Source organism: Cladophialophora psammophila, assembly GCF_000585535.1.
Source record: "Cladophialophora psammophila CBS 110553 chromosome Unknown aczJe-supercont1.15, whole genome shotgun sequence".
NCBI lineage: Eukaryota > Fungi > Ascomycota > Eurotiomycetes > Chaetothyriales > Herpotrichiellaceae > Cladophialophora > Cladophialophora psammophila.
The window spans coordinates 599,573-625,630 of NW_006912936.1; the positions used below are offsets into that span (position 1 = coordinate 599,573).

Consider the following 26,058-nt stretch of genomic DNA (forward strand, 5'->3'; position numbering starts at 1 on the left):
GACGTGGGAAGCCGTAGTCCCAGTGCTCTCCATAGAGCTCCGAAAACAAGAACAAGAATGATGGAATCAAGACCATGGACTCGTGCAGGATAGGGATCTCGAAGCCGGAGGCGTTCTCCTTCATTTATTTCATGGCAGGGGGGCCTGGCTATACCTAAGTAGAGGAGGCCCTGTTCTCCACAGTCCCAGCAAAACGCGGATTGGTCTTTGGCCATGCGCATTTACAAACAAGTAACTTCGTCGTTTCTCGATAGCACGTGTCTCGGGGTACTTAGTATATTTCCAGCCCTGTGTTATATTGGCGGAATAGGTTAGCGAAACCAGGCAGGGATCAGTGGACAAAAAGGGTAAGCCAGGCATCATGAGCCAGAGGACGGCAGATGCGCACTTGGTGGCCCTGCTGTCAAAACTGGTGTGGTTAGTTAAAAGGCTGACATGGAAAAGGTTTTGGCGGGTCGTACGTGCCCGTAGCTGCTCCAGCGTAAATACCTAGGTACCTAGCAAGCCAGGAATCGCGTGTCGCCATTACATAGAGCCATCGATTTCGAGATTATGTCTGCAAGACCACAATTAGTACCCGGTGTGTAGACGTCGACAAGTTTGAGCAGTCCGAGGAGTTCACCGTCCGCGACAACAACATTGAACAAGTCTCGGCTGTGACATTTTTCCGTTCCGGCTGCGTCATTGCGATTCGATTGTTTCCCCCCCCAACTTTCCGAAATGAAAGCACTCCATCTCAAGAACAGGGAAGTCGGCCACAGGATTGTATCCATTCTCTGAAGTATCTTCTTTCTCTTGCATATGTGACTCTCTTCAGCTCATTTGACATCTAACAAACAACAATACGACTAGCACAAGAGTGCTCTGGTTCACTTCAAGGTGTTGGGCAAACAAAGCCGTTAGAAAATCTTGCAGTTGAACTGTGTCTTCAACATGGCAGGCCTTGTGCCAAAAGTTGACAGCCTAGACCATGTGTATGCAGGAGCATCCGAGAGTCGCGCTGTGCCTGTCGAGCTCGAGCAACGTTTCAAGAATTTGATCCAGACGTTCAAAAGCGACTATGGCCACAAGCCAGACTTCGTGTCCAGAAGCCCCGGACGAGTCAATATAATTGGCGAACACGTCGATTATTCGCTCTACAATGTTTTGCCGGCTGCTCTGACCGTTGATGTGCTGATCGCAATCCGGATTGTCCCCCGTGGAAATGGTGATGCTGCTGAGATCAAGATTGCCAATATTAATCCCACAAAGTATCCTTCGAAAAATTTGACAATTCCGAATTCCGGAACAGTCAAAGTCGACCGCGAGAATCATTCATGGAGTAACTACTTCTTGGCTGGATTGAAAGGGTCGCTGGAATATCTCCAACAGCAGTTCGGCGACTCTTTCAAGCCCAATGGCATGGAGGTCCTAATCGACGGGAATGTCCCGGCGGGTGGCGGCCTGTCTAGCAGTGCAGCCTTTGTCTGTGCTTCTGCTTTGGGTGTTATGGCAGCGAACAACCACGACATTTCAAAACAGGATCTGCTTGACCTCTGCATTGTGTCGGAACGTGCTGTCGGAGTCTTCTCAGGGGGGATGGACCAAGCTGCGTCGATATTCTCTGAGAGGGGTTATCTTCTGTACTGCCGCTTCTTCCCAGAATTCTCTGCAGAACATGTCCCTATGCCCACGTCGGACCCGGAGGTCACATTCCTGATAGCACAATCTTTCGTTACTTCCGACAAGGCGGTGACGGCACCGCTTCATTACAACCTCAGGGTGGTTGAGTGTACCTTGGCGACTGTGGTGTTGGCAAAACTCCATGACATTGCTCTGAATCCAGATCACAGCTCGCTTGGATTTTGCCTGCGCAACTTTCAAGAAGAACTCATGAAGAAAGAAGGGCGTACAGATGAGCCTCTGGCGGCACAGGTCGACTCCATGATCGAGATCATAAAGTCAAAGCTTAAAGAGGAGGGCTACACTAGACAAGATATTGCAGAGATTCTGGGAATTTCCGTACAAGAGCTGGAAAAGCAGTATATGTCGAAGTTTCCCATTCGGGCAGATCTATTCAAACTGAGGCAACGAGCGTTGCATGTCTTGGAAGAGGCTGGGCGTGTCCTCAAGTTCCGAGACACTTTAACGACGTCAGGAAAATTGGATGAAGGGAAGTTGCTCTATCTCGGTGATCTCATGAATAAGACACAAGCTTCATGCAGAGATGTGTACGAATGTTCATGTCCTGAGATTGATCAGATCTGCTCCATCGCACACAAAGCTGGGGCGTATGGAACTCGACTCACCGGTGCCGGCTGGGGTGGTTGCACAGTGCATCTGGTGCCTCAGCACAAGATTCTTGCTGTGACTGAAGCGCTTAAGCAAGAATACTATTATAAAAAGTTCCCAGAGATCAGCAAAGAGAAGCTTGAGGAAGCCATTGTCGTCTCCAAACCCAATCAAGGGTCGTCGCTGATTGTCGGTGCGGCCCTTGATATTTGATGGGAACAGACGTTACATAGGCCACGAATGATCCAAACTGGCTTCATGGGGACAAAGGATTCAACATGCAGGCTCCATTCTCTTGGACACTGCCTACCACTGTGTGCATCTGGAGACCGGCATTTCTGCGCGCGCCCCTATTCAATATGTGTGCCAGCCAATGTTGCAAATTTGGACTTCACTTGGCTGTTGTCAAACTGCCCATAATACTTTCTCCAGCTGCGTCTCCTGGACAGATCTGACTGCATAACCAACAAACACACAAGCAAGAGCAATCTGCTCTCTTGCTTCCTTCTCTTTATCAACCCCGAATGTCGGAGAGCGACCCTTCTTCCGCCCTCCCCCGGTCGGTGTCGAGCCTTGAATACGGTATCTCCTATCTTGAACGTCGACTGAATCCCTCGTCCTCAACGCCCTCGACGTGGTCATCGGCTTCACCTGGACTCTTCTCTTCAAGACCCTTGAGTGATCTCTTTCCTCTGCGAGCCCCGAGCTTCCATCTACTCCCCTCACACCTCTTCCAGGCATCACAGTCCTCAGAAAACACAAGCTAAGTAGTAGCCCATCATGTCGTTCATGTCCCGGAGTCCACGAGCACGCTTCGATCCATACGGCTGCTCGAGCTCTTCTGAGCACGGCCACTACTACGCGCAACGCAAACCCGCTTATTCTGGACCATGGAGCACTCTCCCTGACCGACTAAAGCGCTCATATTACATGGAACATGCCAGGAGACGTGAATCACAGATGGCAGATATTTTAAGACACGCTTGCCTATTTCAAACTCCCGAGGGCCAGAAAAACTACCTTTCCGTCCTTCCGATGCAAATCCTCCACCGAATCATCAAGCACCTCTGCCAGGGTGAAAAGATTGAAGTCCGTGGCGATGTCACTGATACTGACTCCGCTTCACATGGTCGTGTCGCCGAGGCCAACAAGGCCGCTTTCATGGCAACCTGCTGGAAATCCTACTACATTGCAAGGCCGACATTCTATTGGGAGGTGAAGTTTATATTTAGGACTCCCGAAGCCCTTCATACCTTCACGGTGGTGGAGACGACGGCCGACAAAGAAAGATTGGACTTTGTCAGGAACGTTGAAATTGGTCCGCTGGCTCTACCGGCATGGGAGGGAAAGTCGGATTCTTTTGGGAATCTGAGGGCCAGGGGCTTCATTGGGGATGACAACTTTGCGTCTGGCTACGAGGCGGATGTCGAGGACAACGAAGACAGCCATCATGAAGAGTGAGAAACGGGACGTCCACGGACTTCGGTGTCGATGCAATCCTTGATGACAGCTGCGATGGGGATGACCACTGCCTTTTTGTCACATGTTTAAATAGCATATACTTCCCAGCCGCACACCGATGGCATATTGCGACAAAAACAACGCCCACTTTCTTTGCAGACTCGGTCCTAAAATTGCTATGCTTTACTCAGTTTGTCGACCGATGTTGACTAACTCATACTCGTGAAACAGACAGGAGCCACGATGCGATGAGTTCCCTGACCATCGCCGGCGCTTGCAGAGCTTATAAGGGGCGGTCGTCCGATCACTACTCAGACCTCTGGTTAGGAGGTGTCGAGGCCATCTTGCGGGTCTTTCCTTTGTCCACCTCCTGTGACGTTCTTTTCTCTGTGCATGTATTTGGTTGTGAATGGCGAGCCTTTCTGGACGTTTGCACGCAAACTTGAATCAAACGCGTGGCACACTCATAATACTGAAGTGTCATTCTCATCAAGGACAGGCAGAGGCTTTCAGGTAATATTGCAACTTGATTCATGTACTGAGAGCTCTAGACGTCAATTTCAACCGCCCACTAGGCCTAGTGTCGTATCTCGAAAAGAAAGGAAGAAGGCGAAAGAGGAATGCCGCAATGGGAGGGAATTGGCTGTAACTGCTGCATCCAATGGCTAGCTAGTGTAGCTATCTGTTTGATCTGTTTGTTACTGGGCTGTCTCTGCTGGAGAGAAGAGAGGAGAGGAAGTGTGGGTAGAGAACTGAGAAGACTAAATAGTCCTCGGCACACCTCCCAATTCAACGCCCACATGTGACACCCAGTGCTTTCCTGCTCTTTTAGCGAATTACCTTTGGAACATACGCAGCATTCACCTAGTTCCATCTGAGATACGTGAACGCCTAGCAACTCCCCGAATAAGGCTTCAGAGTTGATACTCCTTGCGAACTCACTTTCTCACTGTCCATTGCTAACACCGTGACTTGCTCAAGGTTGCCTTGGGTGGCCCGTCTGAAGAGAATCGCATGCTGTTTGAAATCCAGCCACGTCTACCGCAGACTTGCCAGCCTGTGCACAACTAACTTCATCCTAATGGTCTCTTCATCAACATGCCTCTGCCTCGTTCACCTCAATGTCCTGTCGTCGAACGACATCGACAGTTGCGAAGCCCCCTCCTCAGAGTCAGCGGCTCTCCAATGGCACTCATGAACTGCCGTAGCGACGCTCATGTCCTTTCTGAATCGTGCCTAACCTGACCGAAATGATGCCCCCTCACACAATGATTATACTGTCGCGTATACTTGTCCCATGGAACTGGCGTCAGTCTACGCGCTACTCGACGAGATTCACCCGAGTCTACCTACGCGGGACGACTGGAGCAGCTATGTCTGGGGAGCAATAGAAGAACAATATTGAGATCGCTGTTCTCACCGAAATCGGGAACAATGCGGCCGCTGTGACGGCGACGCAGCTCATCAATGACTTTCCATTGGTGCGATTTGGACTGCTCATGGGAATTGGCGGTGGTATGCTCCATCTCCCCAATATCAAATCGGTTCGACCGGGTGACATCGTAATCAGCAAGCCCCCAGCGGTGTTCCGAGCTACTGTGCAACGGCTGATGGCAAACCATAAGTTGGCATATAGCAAAGTGCTCGTCTACATGTCACAGATGCTGGAGAAATAGGCTCGAATGAGGTACGAATATAAGAGAACGATTAGTTGTTCGAGACACCATACAGTCACCACGGTGGCTAGGATTGTGTCTATTGCGACTCTTCACACGTCATACAACGGCCGCCACGTTCCAGCACTGGCCCTGTCATTCACGACGGTGCGATGGGTCCGGCCGATTGTGTGCTTCAGAACGCGGCCGAATGAGACAAGTTGAAAATACCCATTTAGACATTATTTGTGTGGAGATGGAAGCCGCTGGACTGATGGACTCATTTCCATGTTTGGTTATGCGAGGTATTTGTGATTATGCCGATTCACACAAGAACAACCAGCGGCAGTCGTATGCTGCGGCCACAGCGGCTGCATTCATGAAAGAAATGCTTTCGGTGATACCACCCCGGGGTCGGCGGAAGTTCTTCGTGAGTTGACCTACCTATTGATTTGTGGAGATGCCATAAGATGTGATAGGCTTCACGAGCACAACACTGTAGATATGATTGCTTCTCTATCCCACCGTTCCATATGGGTTTTCTTTTGTTGTCGCCTGTCCTGTCCACAACTAACTTGCATCTAGAACACTAGGCAGCGGTGTATCCTGCTCACTGGACCATTACTCGTCCTGCCAACACGTTTACTGGTCGAGAGAAGATTCTGTCCGGGCAGGAAGTCATCGTCCATGATGCCATAAAACGTCCAATTCGTCAGAGTCTGTATCGGATTGTGATCTCGGACATTGGCGGCCAGAGCAAAAGTGAGCTCTGCCTCCAGCTCGCTCAATGCCTGCGACAATTGTGAGTTCAATATTGTCTATCATTATCATTGGAAATTTCGGCATTAACTGACCTAGGTTCTGGGTTTTGCTTTGGGTCAATGTTAGCACGCCATCCTGGGCCGATATTGGGTTCTTGAATATCGCCAGCCGACTGTCCATCTCAGTCCAGACGTGGGAAGATGCCCGCCAAGGTCTCACCGTCTTGAAAGAGCCGTGGCTATTGGTGTTGGACCACGCCGACAACGTTAATGATGATGACAAAGAACACTTTCCCCCGGCACCGTTTGGTGTTGTGTTGTTGATATCCCGGAATGCTGAATGCCGACAGTACGCCACTGACAAGTGGATTGAATTGAAAGGATTAACAAAAACAGAAGCTCGAGAGTTACTACTACGGGCCACTCATACATCCAGCGAGCGATATCAGATACTAAGAGCCGATGCCCAGGCCGAAGCTTCTCTTCTCCGATCACATCCTCTTGTTCTCACTTACATACGTGTCTCGAGGTCATTGTACATTGAAAGATTATCCGAAAGTGTATCAACGGTAACGTAGGCGATTGATGACATTTCGACTATCCTAGGCGCGGTCGAGGTATGGGGACGTCAACATCATTTTTGAGGCGTCTGCTCAAATTCTCCAGTTAAGAAAGACTGAGTCGGCTGCTGATGCTTTACAGTTGTTGGGAGTCTTGGCCCCGCTGGAATCCACTCAACTGCCACTGCTATTATTCAAAGCTGGACGAAAAAGAGCTCAAAGGTTATCGACAACGATGGTGATGATGAATACTTGACTTGCCTAACGCCGTGACATGTTTCCCATCTACTGCCACTCATTTCAGCCAATAGCTGTGATTGGGACTCGTTTCGGCTTATTGAGGCCATTAATCTTCTCAAGGCCATCCCTATCGTCACGACCGATACTTCTGCCGACGCAAGGGTGAGTGTGTCCATGCATCCCTTGATCCATGTATGGGCAAATGATCGGCTCGACGTGGCAACACAGCATGCATCGTGGGTACGGGCCGGATACTTCTTCGCGATCTCCCGTTTGGACAGAGTCTTGTGGCCACAACATCAATGGCAACTCCAACCTCATTTGCATGCGCTGGTGTCGTGGGAGACTGGCCAAATGTTTTTGTCTTCGCCTTCTTTAATGATTGTTCGTATTGTGATGAATTATGGGTGACAGATATTTTGGATGCGAAATGATGGCCAGCTATTTGACCTCATGAATCGGCCACTGGCTCACCTTGGCATGGACCCGATGACTTTGGAGCGACCATGGCCGGAAATATGTGATCTCTCTGGGCGGAATCTTCTCAACCGTCGGGTCAAGGAGGCAGTGCTATTGTTAGAGCAGGTGGCCAAGATACACGAGGACTCGCTGGCGGAGAATCATACAGATCGACTAGCGTCGCAACAGGCACTAGCGATTGCATGTGAGGCAGATGGACAAAGCCAAAAAGGCACTATCACTATCGGCGACACGTGCTTCGGACACACTCCTAAACGCTGACGGAGGATCATCTAGAACGACTGATGTCGCAACATGCACTGGCAAGTGCATATCAGGCAAACGGACAAGCCAAAGACGCAGTATCACTATTGGAGCACGTGGTTAAGATCGAAGAGCAGAGACTGGCGAGAGTTTATTGCTTGAGGGACAAGTTAAAGAGGCAGCAGTATTGGTGGAGTGTGTGGTCAAGATAAACAAGAAGACACTTGCGGAGGATCATCCATTTAGACTCACGGCTCAGCAAGTACTTTCCACAATTTAAGGGGACCTTGAAAATTATCAGGCTGCAATATAAATGGCACGTCACGTTGTTGAGATTCGACAGTGGACCCTCGATGAACATCACCCAGATCGAAAGGAGGCTGAGGGGTGGCTTGACTACTTTGAACCTCACGTGGGCTGTCTCGAGACTATACAAATCGATAACAGAAAAAGGAATGATGGATATGGTTTCTACTGGAAAATCTTGGTGTACGTGGTAGCAGAAGAGCTGGCTTGGTGGGTACATGGTAGAAACAGAGTGGAGTCTGGGAAGCGGAAGCCCCTTTTTAGATTGACCGTAAGACGAGCTTCTGATTCCTTCGAAGCTTCTCCTCGACATACACGGTACAGCCAATTCACGGCCTCTTCTGTGCCAAACCTCCAGCTTCAAAAGTTTTCGGGGCTGGTAGCCAAATGACACGATAAGCTTAGTTGTGGTTCCAGATGCTCCCAAGTCCCAAGTCTCAAGTCTCAAGTCCCAAGGCGGCATGGACCTCGTCAGCCTCGGCCTTGGAGATCATAAGCTGACAATCTTGCGTACGGAATCCTAGCCCTTTAGAGTCTATGCAAGTCGTGGCGCTGAGTCGACCCTGCTTACATTTGAGTGTCTCAGCGCTCGATGGAGCTGTGGAAAAGTGGCATCACTCTTACAACGCACCTTCCACTACCTCTCTGGAATGATAAGTAATCAGCCGCGTCCTCCCCTTTTCTAACTCATCCTCTTCACTGTCTCTTCCTTCTTCCTCGAGTTCCAGTTTCTATCGGCGGGCGGTAAGGCCCCTTTTTCCCTCGAGATGCCTTGTAGAATCTACCGCTCATCCTACCCACCCGTCGAGTTGATTGACAGCGATTTATTGACCTTCCTCTTTTCGAATCCGAGAAACGCTCCAGACGATAAGCCGATATTCATTGATGCGGTCACAGGCGCACATCGCAGCTATGGAGACATTAAGCGAAGGACGCGGTCACTCGCGCATGGTCTGCGAGAGCTAGGAGTCAAGCCTAAAGATATTGTTGCTCTATTCAGTCCCAACACTATTGACTACGCAATCACTTGCTATGGTATCCTGGGCTGCGGTGCTACCGTGTCGCCTGTCAGTGCAGCCTACACCCCAATGGAACTGCAGGCGCAGCTCGAGACCAGCGGCGCCAGATATCTAATTGTACATTCCTCGCTCCTCTCGACAGCCGAAGAGGCGCTCAAATCCATCCCCGCCATTCAGGTCATTCAAGCAGATGGAGTCCGCGACAAGAAGGGCAAATCGACCGCCGAAGACCTCGCTTCGAACTGTCCACCCAGCCCGGTCGTCAGCATTGAGTCGAGTGAGGCCGAGGAACGGCTTTGCTTCATGTGCTTCTCTTCGGGTACCACGGGTCGAGCAAAGGGCGTGATGACAACTCACAAAAACCTAGTATCCAACATGCAGCAATGGGACGCCCAAATGCCCGGCGAGACGACAGGGGACCTGACGACGGTGACATTTTTACCATTCAGCCACATCTACGGTCTGACATCTTTTATTTGCGTAAACACATTCGTGGGCAATGCCGCCGTCGTCCTAAGTCGTTTCGATCTAGAAGTCTTCTTGTCGAGCTGCCAAAAGTATCGACCGGAAATGGTTAGCTTGGTTCCACCAGTTATGTTGTTGCTGGCCAAAAACCCCTTGGTGAAGAAGTACGACCTTAGCAGCCTCCAAAGACTATTCTGTGCCGCAGCTCCGTTGAGTGTGGAGCTTCGGGAGGCTGTTGAGGCACGGTTCAAGGAGTTGTATGGGACAACTGTATTGGGTCTGCAGGCTTGGGGCATGACTGAGACTAGCCCGCTTGGCTCGGCCGTCCCTCCAAGCCGGCCGGACAAGAGGCATACAGTCGGGTGTATCACACCAAACATGGAATATAGGGTGGTTGACCCGGAGACCATGCAAGATACAGGGTATGAGCCAGATGGGTCTGCAGTCCCTGGGGAGTTGTGGTGCCGCGGACCAAATGTGACCAAGGGTTATTATCGGAACGAAGAGGCTACGAGGAGTGGTTTCGCAACCGATGAGGAAGGCAAGCTGTGGTTCCGGACCGGTGACATAGGGACTATTGACAAAGACGGATTCCTGATCATTGTCGACAGGATAAAGGAAATGTTCAAGTATAAGGGCTTGCAAGTCATTCCGTCAGAGCTGGAGGGTAAGCTCCTGGAACACCCTGACGTCGAAGATTCCTGCGTTGTCCCCCACTGGATCGAAGAACAGGCAACGCATGTTCCAGTCGGATTCGTCGTGATAAGTCAGAACGCCAAGGCCAAGGGCCAGAAAAATATTGTTGAAGACATTGACAAATGGTTGAATGCAAGAGTCGCCAACCACAAGAAACTGAGAGGAGGCATCCATATCATCGACGCGATCCCCAAGTCGCCTTCCGGAAAAATTCTGCGGCGAGAACTGGCGGGGATGCTCAAAGAGAGGAGCGGAAGAACGGGATCGAAGCTGTGATTTCAAGTATAAAAGCGCATTGCATTAAGATGCTCCTCTTATCGGATTCATCGCACTGGATTTTGGAAGGGAAGGAGACAAGCGTTCGATCGTACAGCATCAATGCAGACAATTCTTCCTCAGCCTCGCCGGGTGCCGCAAGGCTACGGGGGCGGATAGTGACACGTGCCCGTCGGACGTCATTTCACGTGAGTTGACTGACTGCTCTTGGCTTTTTCCTCATTTTCCGCTTTGTGAGCTTCCTCATTCTGCTGCTTGCGACCCCAAATTCTGAGCCAGAAACACACGTCCGAACCCAGCGCATTTAAACGCACTAGTCAGAGTGACCCGAACAATCTTTGATGTCTTTCCGTCGGAAGAAGCACACCCAGCCGCCCGTCTCTGCCGGATGGGGTTTGACCACAGTTGCTGGGGGAAAAATTTTGTTTGCCAGGCCCGGTGTCCCTTCCAGCCATTGGTCAACTCGGTAATCGGCAATGGCTGCAATCGCTGTGGTAAGGGCGCAAGGTTCCCAGACCCAATCAGACCATCTACAATCCTTGGGCGGGGAATGCCCGAGATCGGACTCCTCAGTCCTGGGCCATGCTATTGGAAGAACTGGACATGGCCAACCCCGAAAGGAGTCGAGCATCCGTTGATGTTGCGGTCGAGGAGGTTATGGGGATCTCTGGAACCAGTATGGTTGGGGGGATATCGAGGGTGACGGTGAAGCAGGGCCTCGAGATGATTGCTTCGTCTACAAGTCCTCTCCGTACAGTGGTTTGAGTCATTTTCCCTTGCATCTTCCTGCATATTTGCGGTCTGATTTCATGCCTTTTATGAGTGTCTATATCCCCCTTGCCACATCCCACTATCCTCCAAGGATTTTAATAGATTCGCCGTCATTCTTTTGGGCCTCGTTCGATTTGACCGCAGTCACTCCTTCCAGGAAATGAAAATTAGTTTTCAAAGACCGTTTCTTTCACAATATACAGGATGACAGGCGAACTCCACCACGACACCGTCCAAAGTGACAACGTCAGTCCAGAGATTCACCCTATCTCGTCACAATCAGACCACCCAACTTCGCTGGATCTCGAGAGAACACCGACAATCAGCATAAGGGACCATCGCGGAGACGATAAACCTGATCTTGCACGCATCCGCTCGACCATCTCGGCGCACGAGATCCAAGGTGTGCCCAGCCACGATAGTTCATTCGTCGAGATCAATGCTGCCCAATATGAGCGTTTCAGCGAACGTCGAAAACTCGTCATCACCTGCGTTCTCTCGCTGTGTGGCTTTCTGGCTCCTATCTCTTCGACCACCATCCTTTCTGCCATTCCCGAGGTAGCCGCCACCTACAATACCGACGGCACCATCATCAACTTGTCCAATGCGCTCTACCTCATCTTCATGGGCCTGTCGCCTTCTCTTTGGGGTCCGATCTCCAACATCTATGGCCGTCGATGGGTGTGCATCATCACCGCGATCCTGTTCTTTGCCTTCAGTGTCGGCACGGCCCTCGCACCGAACCTGGCATCGTATTTTATCTTCCGGATGCTCACCGCATATCAAGGTACCTCGTTTCTCATCGTCGGAAATTCCTGTTTGGGAGACATTTACACGCCTACGGCGCGAGCGACCGCCCTTGGCTGGTTTCTCTCAGGGACCCTGATCGGCCCTGCCTTTGGGCCGTTCATCGGAGGTATCATCGTCACTTTCCGTTCCTGGCGCGACATCTTCTGGCTGCAATCTGCACTCGGTGGCCTCGCAGCCGTCCTAGTAGTCTTGCTGCTTCCGGAGACGATACCGGAAAAGAAGATTCATGATCTGCGGGAATATTCTCGAAAAGAGCGGACTGTGCGCATTCTTCATTGGGTGTCGCCTTTCCGGATCGCCATACTACTCTTCTCATACCCGAACCTTATCATCGCCGGCCTCGCATCCAGTGCTCTTGTCTGGAACATGTACGGCTTGCTCACTCCGATCCGCTACGTGCTCAATCCCCGTTTCCACCTGACATCTCCCATCCAGTCAGGGCTCTTTTACATTGCCCCTGGCTGCGGCTATCTGTTGGGCACCTTCTTTGGTGGTCGGTGGGCTGACAGCATCGTCAAGAAGTGGATTCGAAAGAAAAATCGACGTGTAGCCGAGGATCGGTTGAGATCGTGCTATGGCTTCATTGGCGGCGTCGTGCCCGCTTGCATGCTCATTTACGGTTGGTCCGTCGAGAAGGAGGTTGGCGGCATCCCACTGCCCGTGGCGGCCATGTTCGTACAAGGGGTTGCGCAACTCTTCTGCTTCCCCAGTCTCAACACCTACTGTCTCGACGTTATGCAGTCGAAGGGCCGATCCGCGGAGGTCGTGGCGGGGAATTATATGATCCGGTACGCCTTCGCTGCGGCGGGGTCTGCTGTGTGTCTGCCGGCGATTGAAGCGATCGGGGTTGGCTGGTTCAGTACGATCTCTGCCGTGTTCCTTGTCATCAGCGCGGTTGGCGTGTGGGCCACGACTGTATGGGGAGAGGGCTGGCGACACGCCGTTGACGACAGGAAGAAAAAGAAGAGGAAAGAGAAGGAAGAAGCGAAGGCGAGAGAGAAAGGTGGAGAAGAGGGCGTATGAATGTGGCTTCCATGACAGATCTGACAAGCTCTGGCAAACCACAAATCATGCCAGTTTGCAGAGAAGAAGATCGTTTCGAATGCTTTAACACGAGTGCTTTGGTTCTCTCTGGCCATGGTTGACGACGGCAAATTTACAAGGCAAGGGGCTGGATGGCGTTAATGACTCCAGGAAGGGCAGGACAACATTACTAGCACGCAGGCTTTGGGGGCATGTGGAACGGACAAAAAATGGTACATGACGGTGTTGGCAATAGGAGCGGATAAAGGGTTTTGGTGTCTTGGGCTAGGTGTGGATTCTGCACCTCGATGAATGCGCGAGCCGTGCAAGAGAATGTTTTTTTTTTTTGAGGGCAAGGATGGATTCGAGACACGAAATATAGAGACTGTGGGAAATTCCCCCTTGGACAGCGGGTTGCGGCGGGCGTTGGCCTGGTATAGAATTATAGAGTGAGGAAACACAGTGAGAGACATAGAAAAGTCCAAAAAGCATGTAAAAACAGCGTCTGTATGGTTTGTGCTCTGGTGGAAAGGAGGTGTCAGTCTCGACCCGGACCATGATGCCGTATGCGTGAGAAGCATTGCGAGACGTCCTCGATATGTCCTTGGTAGAATCGTTGCCGCCTTCGGTTGTAGTAGTTCTGCCGTTTGGGGTATGGTCGTAGGCTGGGGCGTGACGCCGCTTTTTGACGTCTATAGTATGAACGCCGTCCGCCCTCCAGACTAATGTCTAGTGATCGTGCGAGTCGCACGATGCGGAGGCACGTCGACAAACATCAACATGATTTGCTGCTTCACTAATTGCGAAGTGGCAGTTGCATTCTGATGCATTACCTTCAAACCTAGGGCAGATATATGGCTTCTAAGTCCCGCAACGACTAACCAGGTGGTCTTGTTTGAGGGCTTGGATGATTAACCGACCCAATGTCGCGTAGCTAGTCCATCACTAGCCTTGCGGTGCGCGTTCGCGAGGCTATCCTCCTCCTACGGGATGATGAGGGGCCCATGCCAGTGCGCAGACAGAAGTTCAAGACAAGAATGGCGTACTCCAGACACTTCCCGGTCTAGCTTCGTCGGCGCTTCTCATGCGGTGAGTACCAGGTTATAGTTGATGGTCTGCTGCTGTTTGGCTAAAGAGGTGGCGCCTCTCATCTACGTTATATCAGCATCGAGATCCTTCCGGGAATGCGCAGTCTTTCACTCAACAGGTCTTCACAGAGGTACTACGATCCTCGGTCCACATGAGGCTCATGCGGCTTCTCTACATGGTGGAGTCTTCCAGAAATTCGCCTTTCATTCTCCTCCTGGCTATCTCGAGCTTGCTGCACCAATCTGTAGCGCAAAATGTCTCACTGATGGTCGACATCAATGCCTTGGATCCTCTGCGGACGCGTAACCGTGGGTACGGGCGAAGTAAGTTCATGCTTCAGACATTGGTTGAGAATAGACTGACCAAGCTCTAGTGGTCACCGTGAACAACAAGGTCTATATCTAGGGGGGAGTAAGCATCATTTCGAATGGCACGACCAACACCTTATGGACCCTCAGTGAGCCCTGGACCTACTTCCTACCGCTGTCAAATTGCCCAAGCTGATCGCATTGCAGACCGTTACCTCCGCACTGTGGACTTCTCGACCACGCGCGATTTGTCCGATCCTTCTCTGATCACCGCCAAACCTCTTCTGGATTTTGTGCCTACTTTTGACGAGGGTGCCTTCTGGGAAGATGGTCAGAAACTCTACGTCGTGGCCGGTCTGCAAGGGTGCTGGTATCACCTTACGGAACAGGGATCGTTCGTAGAGTCAGCTTGGAGCCTTGCAGACCTGTCAGGGCAAAGCATATACTATTATGACATCGGCTTGGGCAAATGGTTGACGGATACTGCACTGCAGAACTATTCACAGACAGGTCTACCGATGGATTCGACATTCTCTTGGAACTATTTTGGTTGGAACTCACGTCTCGCAATAGGCTACGTCCACAATGGCATCGGGGCCGCCGGACACGCACGCCTGAACCCTAACACCGATGTATACGTCCTCGTCCCCGGAATTCCTCAGATCGGAGAAAGGTTCATAGCGTCCTTCAACACCAGCGACTGGACTTGGACCAATAAGACGATCTCGTCGGAGCTTGTGCCGACGTGGAGCGAACGTGGCAGCTTGGTATTTCTCCCTGGAACCGAGTCAAACAGCGGTGGATTGGCCGTTGCACTTGGGGGAGACACAAGACCTGTAAGTCTGTGCTCGCGTCCAGGATGGCCTTGAACCTGTTTGACTTGTTACCGACGCAGGATACCCAATATTTGAGCTTGAGACGAGTACTATTGTACGATACGGAGGCAGATGAGTGGTTTGAGCAAGACACCACCTCCGAAGGGGGAACATATCCAGCGCCACGCGCGTCCTTCTGTGCTGTCGCCATGAGCGCTGCAGATGGCAGTAGCCACAATATCTATGTATATGGTGGTTTACAGGCAGCTACCAACGATGCGCTTGGTGACGTCTGGATCCTCACGCTTCCTGCATTCCATTGGATTCCTGTCACCACGAGCTCAGTACCGCGATCTGCGCCTGCCTGTGCCGTGGTGGTCGACAGGTATCTAGTCACATACGGCGGCATGCATCAAACGATCGAATGGCCAATCCCAGCCAGATACGACTGGCCATGCGATCAGGCGCAATCTGGTCTTAGGCTCTTCGACCTTACACACCTAGAATGGACATCCACTTATGAAGCACCACCTGAGCAGTCCTTCTCCGTGACAAGCAAATTTTCTACGACGTCGAATTTGTATGCTATTCCCAGCCAAGTGTACAACATCATCGGCGGGAATGCCGGTGGCGGTGCGACTATGACGGCACCGACTGCTGGGTTTGCGACCAACACTGCACTCGCCTCGATATTTGCGAACGCCATCAAAGTGTCAGGCTCTCCCAGCAACACAGCTTCCGCTGCCACTCCGTCCATAAACAGCAGCAACACACCTTCCGCGACTACTTCAGCCACAGGTACCGGCAGCACCGCCACCGGGTCACATTCAAGCCATTCTCATGCTGGGGCTATTGCTGGTGGTGTGGTGGGTGGGGTTGGCGGTCTTGTCGCTATCGTTGCCAGTCTAACATGGTTCGGCCGGCGGGGAAGACAAAAGACTAGCTTTCCTGACGCCCTTGAGGTGAGCAAGGGTCCACATGAGGTTGACGGGAAGAGCTCGCAAAGGGTCAACAGTACGAGGCCATACGAGGTTGGCGGGAATGAAAGGCACGAAGCTGATGGAAGTGAAAGGTGTGGAGCTGATGGGAGTGAAAGGCACGAAGCCGATGGTAAGCAGACAGCTAAACCGGCAGATCTTACTCACGAGCTCGAGGCGCCTCTCAAATAGCATGAGCCTTCGGACTACCTGTTATAATATAAAGAGGCAACGTCCAGACACCACTTGGTAGAGCAGAAGTAGGGCATACTCGCCGCATTAAGGGGAGAAATCCCGGTAGCCTACGTTGAACTGTAGAAAAGAAGCACGTGCATCTCTGTTGGATCACATGTGAACGGCGGGGGAGTGAAAATGCGAAAGTGCAAGTGGGGTTCGATGGCTCGATGGCTCGATGGTTCGATGGTTCAATGGCGTGAGAGGGAAACAATTCCATTCTCTGTACTTGTTACTTGGTAGGTTTTCTCCATCGGCCTCCTCCGACATCCACGGTTTGGATTGTCGTTTGTATCGAGTAAACACATTATCGATTTCGGGTCACGCACTCCAGACCGGCACAAGATCTTCTGATTTTATTTTAATCTTCTCTTTTCCTTTCCCTTGCTCATTCATTGCTCTTAGGGGTCGCCTGCGAGCATCGACTCAAATCACTCCTTTGCCAGTGGGATTCTGACTTCTGCTTATATCTCGAATATCTCGAATATCTCGAATATCGTGAGAAGTGGTTGCCCCCAGCTCCGTTAAATCACCCTGTACTCTCCCCAGTTCCCCCCTTATATACCGGCCGTCGAACCAGCCATGGAAGTCAATATCCAGCCGCTCTCGGAAGCTCTGGTCGACAAGACCCACGCTGTGCACACCAACTCAACCTCCAGCATCACCGTAACACACGTCACCGCCGACATAATCGACATGATCTTCTCGTCCTCCACGAATTTGACCACCACCGTTCTCGGGGCGTCTATCGTTTCATGTTCAGACGAATACTTCGCCGCCGCCTCCAACCTCCTGACCCCTACGCCGCCCATTCGCAGACCGGGAGTATTCGTGCACACAGGAGCGTGGTATGATGGATGGGAAACGAGGAGACATAACCCCAAGGAGTTTGACTGGGTGGTGATTAAACTCGGGTGTGTAGCACAGATAGATGCAGTGGAAGTGGACACCAGTTACTTTAATGGGAACGAGGCTCCGATGGCTGGATTGGACGGAGTTGCCTTCTCGAGGGACGAGGACGACAGTGCCGCCGCAAAAGAAGGGTATGACGGGTGGACTGCAATTCTCCCTCCCCAGAAATGTGGACCCTCCCGACGGCAGGCGTGGAGAGTGTCTGGTCCAGGAGTGCAAGGGAAGCAGTTCACGCACTTGAGGTTAAAGCAGTACCCCGATGGAGGGATTGCAAGGTTGAGGGTCTACGGGACAGTCGTGCCACCTTCACTACCCGTCAGTGTGACCTCCGGGAAGGAGGAAAGGCCTCGGGAAGATCTGGCAAGTGCGCTCAATGGTGGTGTTGCCATTGAGTGCTCGGACCAGCATTTCGGCGGCAAGAATTATTTGCTTCTGCCCGGCCGAGGGAAGGATATGGGTGACGGATGGGAAACTGCTAGAAGCAGGGTCAAGGGTCACACGGACTGGGTGATTGTTCGGCTGGGATTGAAGGGGAGGAAGATTGAGCAAGTCATCGTCGACACCAAGGATTTCAGAGGCAATTTCCCTCGGGCCGTCAAGGTCGAGGGATGGTCAATGGAAGGTGCGAAGGCAGCCCTGGGCACCGAGGCAGATCCTAAGGATGATGAGAGAGGATGGACGGCATTGATTAAAGGGGAGCAGCCTTGTCAAGCGGATACAGAGCACGTCTTTGAAGGGGAGCAGCTGGTGGCGTCGGAGCTTCCAGAAGGCCATGTGTGGACGCACGTGAAGATGACCATTATTCCTGATGGCGGGGTGAAGAGACTGAGGATATTGGGGAAGAGGGCATGAGGGTCCCCTCAGTATACATATATCCCGTGTCATGGGATCTGCAGGCGGTTTCTATATAGGAGTACCGAGTACCTCCTTGTCTATAGCAGCATCTCTACAGTACTTGGTACAAGTATCTCACCACCTTCTGCGAGGAATCTTCCGCTCCTCCGCCGAGTCTCGATTCGTCTGGTGCATGCCAAGAGCGACATCGGCCCCACTTGGGCCACGGTGAGTGGTCAGCTTTCTCTCCGCAAAATCGGAAGGCAAAATTCGCAGATTGGGATGCCACCGAGGCATCCACAAGGGTCCATGCCACCTCCAAGGCCACTCCCACTGCCACTGCCACTGCCAGTTCCGCACCTCCAGACACCACACACCACTCAACCACCGGTGCACCCCACTGACTCATAAATCATTTTCCTGTCTTGCCAGTCTTATTCAGAGCTTTCTTATTGCAACCCTCTCCCTCTCTCTGGCCGTACGGTTGGATTCTCTCCTGCCCAGGCAATCATGGCGACTAAAATGACGGCCATACGGCCTGGCTCCAGTGCCATTCGCTCTTTGTCCAGAAGGAGACCTTCGTGCTCCCGGTCCTTTTCCTCCACTGCTCCGGCAGCGGCTCTGTCGCCTTACCGAAAATCCCAAAAACCCTCTCCCGAGCAGGCAAGAAGACCGGCGACGACTGCTGCCGCTCAAGCACAGTATGTCAACACCCGAGCAGAAAAAAAAAAGGTCCTCCCGAGGGATCGTGCGCGCTGACCTTGGTGCAGAACCACTCGACCCATCCCCAGTCCCGCCTTCAACAACGACTTCCGCCGAAATGAGCCCTCACCTTTGGTCAACAGGCAAGTGCCTGAGCTCGACGACTCGTTTGTCGGGCTCAGCGGCGGAGAAATCTTCCACGAAATGATGCTGCGACAGGGTGTCAAGCACATCTTTGGCTACCCGGGCGGCGCCATCCTTCCAGTTTTCGATGCCATTTACAACTCAAAACACTTTGATTTTATTCTGCCCAAGCACGAACAAGGTGCGGGGCACATGGCAGAGGGCTATGCCAGAGCGTCCGGGAAACCTGGCGTCGTCCTTGTGACTTCCGGCCCCGGCGCAACAAACGTCGTAACCCCAATGCAAGATGCGCTCTCCGATGGGACACCCATGGTCGTATTCTGCGGCCAGGTCCCCACCACCGCGATTGGCACGGATGCTTTTCAAGAAGCTGATGTGGTTGGCATCTCAAGAGCATGCACAAAGTGGAATGTTATGGTCAAGAATGTGGCTGAGCTGCCCAAGAGAATAAAAGAAGCCTTTGAAATCGCAACTTCGGGCCGACCAGGTCCCGTCCTCGTCGATCTGCCCAAGGATGTCACAGCGGGAATCTTGCGGAGACCCATCCCGATGCAGTCAACCCTGCCCTCACATCCTTCAGCCGCCACCCTAGCTGCCAGAGAGCTCTCTCGGAAACAGTTGGAGGACACCATCGCCCGTGCGGCCGACCTTATCAATATTGCAAAGAAGCCACTGATCTATGCGGGTCAGGGCATCTTGGGCGCTCCCGAGGGTCCGAAGCTCCTCAAAGAATTGGCCGACAAGGCCTGTATCCCCGTCACGACGACTTTACAAGGTCTCGGCGGATTCGACGAGCTTGATCCCAAATCTTTACATATGCTCGGTATGCACGGCGCGGCCTATGCCAACATGGCGATGCAAGAGGCCGACCTCATCATCGCCCTGGGAGCTCGCTTTGACGACCGAGTCACCCTCAACGTCGCCAAATTCGCCCCGGAAGCGAAGAAGGCCGCGGCCGAGAAACGAGGAGGTATTGTGCACTTTGAAATCATGCCCAAGAACATCAACAAGGTTGTGCAAGCGACTGAAGCTGTCGAGGGCGATGTGACGACCAATCTGGGCGAACTTGTCCCCAAAGTCAAGGCGGTCCAAGATCGGCCTGAATGGTTTGCACAGATCAACGACTGGAAAAAGCGATTCCCATTGAATAGCTACGAAAAGGAGACGCCTGATGGCCTGATCAAGCCGCAAACCTTGATCGAGAAGCTCTCAGACCTGACCGCTCCCAGGAAAGAGAAGACGATTATCGCCACCGGTGTCGGCCAACATCAAATGTGGGCCGCTCAGCACTTCCGCTGGCGGTATCCCCGGACCATGATCACCTCAGGAGGCCTTGGCACGATGGGTTACGGCCTCCCGGCTGCCATTGGCGCGAAAGTTGCACGGCCAGACGCCCTTGTTGTGGACATTGACGGTGACGCCTCTTTCAATATGACCTTGACCGAACTCAGCACGGCCAGTCAGTTCCAGATCGGCGTCAAGATTATCGTCTTGAATAACGAGGAACAAGGCATGGTCACGCAATGGCAGAGTCTCTTTTATGAAGACAGATTCGCCCATACACACCAGAAGAACCCCGATTTTGTGAAGCTCTCGGAGGCCATGGGCGTGCCGGCACGGAGATGTTTGAAGCCCGCTGATGTGGAAGAGAGTTTACGGTGGTTGATCGAGGGTAGTGGAGAGGGCCCAGCGCTCCTAGAGGTTATCACAGACAAGAAGGTGCCGGTGCTGCCGATGGTGCCGGCAGGCAAGGCATTGCATGAGTTCTTGGTGTATGATGAAGGTATGTTCCCTGACACATCCGAGCCATGTCGGCGCAGGCTAACATTTGCTCCAGCGAAAGAAAAGGAGCGGAGAGCGGTGATGAAGCAACGGTCGGGACATTAAGAGAAAGTGCGTGAGAGAGGATGGGGACCAAAAAATTCGACGATATTCTGGGATCCAAAAAGTTGCATCAAAAAAAGTCGCAATATAAAGAACCCATCAGGCGATTGGAATCTGTACAGGCGAACATACGCATTTCTTGCACAAACACTTTTTCAAAGATCAATAAAACTTCCCGCACGCTGATTCATTCTTATCTGCCCTGCTCTTTTCTATTGTAGCATCCCAGGGCCTTGACTTGATCAGACGGCACAGCTGCTTGGCACCAGCGCGGAACGAGACGCCGTTCGGGGCTAAGGACATGCATGCATGCAGCTGTAGATATTCTTGTGTGCGGCGGTGTATGCGTGTATGTATATATACCTCGGACACGTTGGTGCGTTCTTCCTCCCGAGCCGCTCGACTGGGCTTCTGGTCTCTTCCCCACCGAACCGAACCGAACCAAACCAAACCAAACCAAACCAACCAGACCTCACGCCTGACTCCTCGTCGTATCGAAACACCATATTCGTGGGCCATCGGGCGCACGGGGCGCATGGCGCACGCTGTCCTTGGGCCGTATGCATCGGTTGAAGAAGACATGCCTGCCTATCTATCCATGCCCTTATGATTCGTTGCACGCGGTGATCCCCGTGTTGTCCCTAGCCTCCCGCACCCTTCTTCATTGCCCGCTCCGCGCCCGAACTCGGTCTTCTTGTAGCGTGCCATATCCAACGAAAGCAATGGCAGCGATGCGGCAATGGCAAAGAGGAAGGCTCGCTCATCAGGACTGGTGTCTCCCGCCCAAGGGATTTTCAGTTGATCGGCTTTTGAACGGGAAACTCGTCAAGAAAATCATAGGTCACAGGCTGCCCTGCTGGAAGCGGATATCATGCATGCAATGCAGCACAGCACAGCACAGCACAGCACAGCACAGCACAGCACAGCACTGCACTGCGTTGCCCTTTTTGCTTTACAAAGAAAAAAAAAAAAAAAAAAAAAAGAGCCTACCGTTGCACCGTCACCGTCTTCAGCTTCTCCTCGACCAACCGCCCGACGATCTTCTCCAACATGGCCGGCGCGCCGCCCTCCCTCCCCGCAACGCCTTCGAGGTATCCGACGACGCTCTTCTCGACCAGTTTCCCGACGATGTCGATCTCGACGTTGACCTCCTCGCTGGCCGTCTTGGCGGCCATGACGACCCTCTCCTGCGTGTACGCGATCAACATGACCTCGAACCAGCCCTCCTCGTCGTTCACATTGGTGACTGTCAAACTGGCGCCGTCGAGCGTAATGTAGCCTTTTTCCACGATATATCTCAGCACAGCCGTTTCACGCGGCTGGAGGCGGAAAGTCAGCGCGTTGCCGTCGGGCGTGACGCGCAAGATCGTCGCGATAGTGTCCACGTGGCCCTGCACGAAGTGTCCCCCCATCCGCGTCGACGCGCTCACCGCCCGCTCCAGGTTGACCCTGCTGCCTTGCTTCAAATTGCCCAGGTTCGTGCGCCGCAGCGTCTCGGGCGCCACCCCGACCTTGAAGCTGGAAGCATCGAACTCGGTCACCGTCAGACACGTGCCGTTGACGCAGATCGAGTCGCCCAGCGCCGCGTCCGAGAGGATCGAGCCGCAGTCCGAGATGGTCAGTGACGTGCCGTTGCCGCCCGAGGTCGAGGGGTCCAGCGCCACGAGCGACGTGACGGTGCCGATCGTTTCGACGAGGCCGGTGAACATCTTCACTTTTTCTTGTCCCTTTCTCTTCCTTTTAGGGAGGATAAGCGTGGTTGATTTGGACGGGTATGTGTCGACGTGTGTAACGCGGTACGATTCTTTATTGCAGTGGTGTTGTGCGGTGTTCTCTGTAGAGGGATGTATCACACAGCTTTGCAACCAGGCCACAGGGATAATGAGTCTCTGGGAAGAAATCAATCGATGAGAAAGAGGATAAGGTTGACGGTGATGATGATGGTGATTGGGAAGGTGAGGGTGATGGTCATGTTTGATGATGCGAGCGCCGAGATTTCACTTTTCCCCGCATTGGCTGTGACAGCCTCGCGGGCTTCCCCACCATGCGCCCTCCAAAAGCTCACTGCACACCAGTACGCAACAAGGCTGGCCCAGGTTCAGTCCATTGACCCAAACTGTCCATCTGATTTACTTTTCCCTGGCATCTTCGATGGAACAGACGATCTAAAAGGCAGCTTCTCCGTTGGTGCGCCCAAGGGGTATCATGTTATATACACATCACAGACCATCCAAACTCACCACCAACGCTAACTACTAATTCCACACCATGCCGCTGAGTGTTCTGTACGTCCCTCGTCGTCGTTCGTGGTCATATATGTCTATCCCTTCTTCCGTTTCTTTCATTAGAGCCTGGCACTTTTTTTTCTCTTTCTTTCTTTCTTCTTTCCCTTCTTCCTCTTATGATAGTCCATTTTTTTTGGGTTCCGTGTGCTTCCCCATCAATGAAACGATCAGTCGCGCGTTTGGTTCGCGAGATAAGGAGTACATAGACATGCAGAGGAGCGACATCCCCGGCTTGCTGTGGACGGCGTATATACTCCGTTCGACAGAGAGCGTGGTGGCCGAATCTCTGCCTCATAGGCCCGGAACATGCAACATGTTCGCCATTGCTCTGCCTTTTGGGTTCCAAGGCGCATATATATATGTTGGTGGGTGGTTTCCTCAATGGATGGATACTCCCCTATGGGAGTTGGACGACCACGACCAACTCAATTTCTGGCTGCGTTTTGTGGTGATACCAGTTTCCGAGGCGGAGCTTCGGAGCTTGAATTCCTGTTATCCTTGTCCGCGACGACAGAGGACTAATCTCGTATCTGTGCGCGTACAAGAATAATGGTGGGATTCACGTCTCGAGTCACGCGTGACCTTGGAACTCCGCTTAGGTCAGTCCCATCTCGCGATTTGTGTTGCTGTTCACTTATTGTCAACCGCTCTTTTTCCTCTTCGGTCGACAGCTCAAAGCAAGCTGGAGAAGACTATTTCGGTCTGCGCGACACGATAGTCAGCGTACTGATTGATGACTAGAGCGCCGCGAATGCCTCACCTTCTTCATGGTTGAAATAAATTTCCGCCTTGTCCAGGTACGGAAGACTTCGATCCCAGGAGAACCGTCTTGCCAGCGATTTAGCCGACACAAGCGTCGCGTCCGAGTTCGTGGTCGACATGGATCCTCTTCTTTTTCCAGATTCGGTCTCGTCGATTTGTGCATGTATGCCAGTCAACAAAAGAGTTGACTTCCGTCCGGTCCCCTTACTCTCAATCTTGATGGTGTCTTGACATACTGGGCCCGGACGTCAGCAGCATAACCACTATTTGATCATGGGCAGGTACTGACGGTTGAATTCCATGTACTTCTTCCGCCGCTTCCCCCTCTCCTGAATCAAATGCACCATAAACCGCAACTCGGATCCCATTTCCCAGACCCTTACGTTCTCCAGGCCGACTAGGCGATCATCATCCCTGCCTCTGTGAGGACGACAAATCTCAGTCACAGGCACAAGCAGTCGGAGATTCGAGCCATAGACTAGCTTTTGAAACTCTTCACAGTCTGTCCCAAGAGGCTAGTGAGCTCAAAGTCCACTTGTACGAAAAAACACTCACACGCACAGATGGTGAACTCACCAGGGATACTGTTGAATTTGTACTGGACCCAAGTTGTGGGAATTCTCGGATGGTCCCTCCGCTGGCCCCCTTCGATTGTGAAGAAGGTCAAACCTTCCCCTTGCTCTACCACAGCAGTGAGTTCATCGCCGTTGATCGAATAGGGGATAATGTATTCCCAAGTGGGCACTATAAAATGGAGACGGATGCTGGTCAGGTCCAAGAGCTAGGGAACTTGCCGGAAACGGGAGGGGGACGTACCTCGTTGCCTGAAGCGTATGGTTCTCTTGTCATTCAAGGTCCAAATATCCTCTACCGCTGCGCCGTTCCTTATGAGCAACACCCTCCCTGAATCACTGGCCTCTATCGAAACTCCGTCTGAGGCCCCAGGCTTTTGCCAGACGAAGTGGACTGACTCAACTCGTCTGGGAGTCGGTCAGCAACGATTCTTCATCCCATAATGATTTGGGACTGAAATACATTTCGGCAAAGTTAGCATGAGCAGTAAGCTGTTCGACAAATTCTTTTTGTTCTTTGCTAGACGCGAGCTTGACATGGCGGTACTGGTCCCCGGGCGTGACCCCTACAAAGCTGTCTGGCAGTTGCAGCTGGTCATCAATATCTTGGCCAAAGTCGATCTCGTCGTTGTCGAATGTCGAAGCTGGCAGCCGTAACGGAACCATGAGCTGAGTTTGCGTGTTTGATGAAAGTTCTGGAGAGTTAACGTGACTCCCAGATCCCCTTGTTGTGAGCGACGGCGATGTTGGAGTGGGCGATGGGCTAAAGGGGCTTGGCAAAGGGGTTGGAGATGAGCTTGACATAGCAAAGGCGAGCATATCCCGCATATTGCTCATTTGGACAGATAGTTGGTCAATTTGTTCACTGCATAAAGACAGTATCAGTCCCAGGATGGATTACTCTTCAAGTTGGGCAGGAACTTACGATACCAGTCCGCCTTCCAGCCAGGTTAGCATCTGGATGTTCAGCGACAGCTCTGATCGGAGCTTGTCGACCACAACGGCTTTTGTGGTCCATTCAATTGTCTGGTAAACGGCCTTGAAGGCTTCGATCCACTGCTGCCAGGCCGCATCGGTTCCGGGGGGAGTCCCTTTCTTTTTCACGATATGCTCATACTTTGTCGCGATACTTTTCAACTTGTTGGTTGTCTCCGCGCATTGTTCGAGGATTGCCTGGATGTTGCTCTTTATGTCGGTATGCGCTTTCAGGATCGCACCATGCCGGCGAAGCCTGCTTGCAGCCGATCCCACGCATGACTGGTATCGATCTATCTCTTCGAGAAAGCGTCTGATCTCGCTCGGTGCATGTTTGGCACCATGGAGTGTTCTTGCAACCTGTGTGGTGATCTGAACTAATGCGATAACATCTCCTACGCCGTTAATAGCCATAGGATGCTGGAAATGGGGTTGGGGTCACCAAACAGAAGCAAGCAACACTGGGAATATCACCTCAAGAAAGCTAATGCCATCGAGTGAACGTAGGAAGACCACATGGACCAACAG

At 52.3% G+C, this 26,058-nt stretch overlaps 10 protein-coding genes across 10 annotated transcripts; 8 read left to right on the top strand and 2 right to left on the bottom strand.

The window, feature by feature from the left end:
• Window positions 1-933: 933 nt before the first annotated feature.
• Window positions 934-2,484, top strand: A1O5_09152 (galactokinase; the record flags this gene model as incomplete). Its single annotated transcript, XM_007749732.1, has 1 exon — window positions 934-2,484. One exon carries the CDS (start codon window positions 934-936, stop codon window positions 2,482-2,484), a length of 1,551 nt encoding a protein of 516 aa, XP_007747922.1.
• A 567-nt stretch (window positions 2,485-3,051) lies between these two features.
• Window positions 3,052-3,732, top strand: A1O5_09153 (uncharacterized protein; the record flags this gene model as incomplete). Its single annotated transcript, XM_007749733.1, has 1 exon — window positions 3,052-3,732. The coding sequence occupies one exon, from the start codon at window positions 3,052-3,054 to the stop codon at window positions 3,730-3,732; it is 681 nt and encodes a 226-aa protein (XP_007747923.1).
• Window positions 3,733-5,643: 1,911 nt separating this feature from the next.
• A1O5_09154 (uncharacterized protein) lies at window positions 5,644-6,193 on the top strand (the record flags this gene model as incomplete). Its single annotated transcript, XM_007749734.1, has 2 exons — window positions 5,644-5,817; window positions 5,981-6,193. 2 exons carry the CDS (start codon window positions 5,644-5,646, stop codon window positions 6,191-6,193), a joined length of 387 nt encoding a protein of 128 aa, XP_007747924.1.
• Window positions 6,194-8,744: 2,551 nt separating this feature from the next.
• Window positions 8,745-10,433, top strand: A1O5_09155 (uncharacterized protein; the record flags this gene model as incomplete). The annotated part of the gene is made up of 1 exon (XM_007749735.1): window positions 8,745-10,433. One exon carries the CDS (start codon window positions 8,745-8,747, stop codon window positions 10,431-10,433), a length of 1,689 nt encoding a protein of 562 aa, XP_007747925.1.
• Window positions 10,434-11,408: 975 nt separating this feature from the next.
• A1O5_09156 (uncharacterized protein) lies at window positions 11,409-13,037 on the top strand (the record flags this gene model as incomplete). The annotated part of the gene is made up of 1 exon (XM_007749736.1): window positions 11,409-13,037. The coding sequence occupies one exon, from the start codon at window positions 11,409-11,411 to the stop codon at window positions 13,035-13,037; it is 1,629 nt and encodes a 542-aa protein (XP_007747926.1).
• Window positions 13,038-14,553: 1,516 nt separating this feature from the next.
• A1O5_09157 (uncharacterized protein) lies at window positions 14,554-16,418 on the top strand (the record flags this gene model as incomplete). The annotated part of the gene is made up of 2 exons (XM_007749737.1): window positions 14,554-15,270; window positions 15,330-16,418. The coding sequence occupies 2 exons, from the start codon at window positions 14,554-14,556 to the stop codon at window positions 16,416-16,418; spliced, it is 1,806 nt and encodes a 601-aa protein (XP_007747927.1).
• A 624-nt stretch (window positions 16,419-17,042) lies between these two features.
• Window positions 17,043-18,224, top strand: A1O5_09158 (allantoicase; the record flags this gene model as incomplete). Its single annotated transcript, XM_007749738.1, has 1 exon — window positions 17,043-18,224. One exon carries the CDS (start codon window positions 17,043-17,045, stop codon window positions 18,222-18,224), a length of 1,182 nt encoding a protein of 393 aa, XP_007747928.1.
• A 492-nt stretch (window positions 18,225-18,716) lies between these two features.
• Window positions 18,717-20,939, top strand: A1O5_09159 (acetolactate synthase I/II/III large subunit; the record flags this gene model as incomplete). Its single annotated transcript, XM_007749739.1, has 3 exons — window positions 18,717-18,907; window positions 18,977-20,835; window positions 20,890-20,939. 3 exons carry the CDS (start codon window positions 18,717-18,719, stop codon window positions 20,937-20,939), a joined length of 2,100 nt encoding a protein of 699 aa, XP_007747929.1.
• Window positions 20,940-21,922: 983 nt separating this feature from the next.
• On the bottom strand, window positions 21,923-22,645 carry A1O5_09160 (riboflavin synthase, alpha subunit; the record flags this gene model as incomplete). Its single annotated transcript, XM_007749740.1, has 1 exon — window positions 21,923-22,645. The coding sequence occupies one exon, from the start codon at window positions 22,643-22,645 to the stop codon at window positions 21,923-21,925; it is 723 nt and encodes a 240-aa protein (XP_007747930.1).
• A 2,309-nt stretch (window positions 22,646-24,954) lies between these two features.
• On the bottom strand, window positions 24,955-25,944 carry A1O5_09161 (uncharacterized protein; the record flags this gene model as incomplete). The annotated part of the gene is made up of 2 exons (XM_007749741.1): window positions 24,955-25,420; window positions 25,481-25,944. 2 exons carry the CDS (start codon window positions 25,942-25,944, stop codon window positions 24,955-24,957), a joined length of 930 nt encoding a protein of 309 aa, XP_007747931.1.
• Window positions 25,945-26,058: the final 114 nt, after the last annotated feature.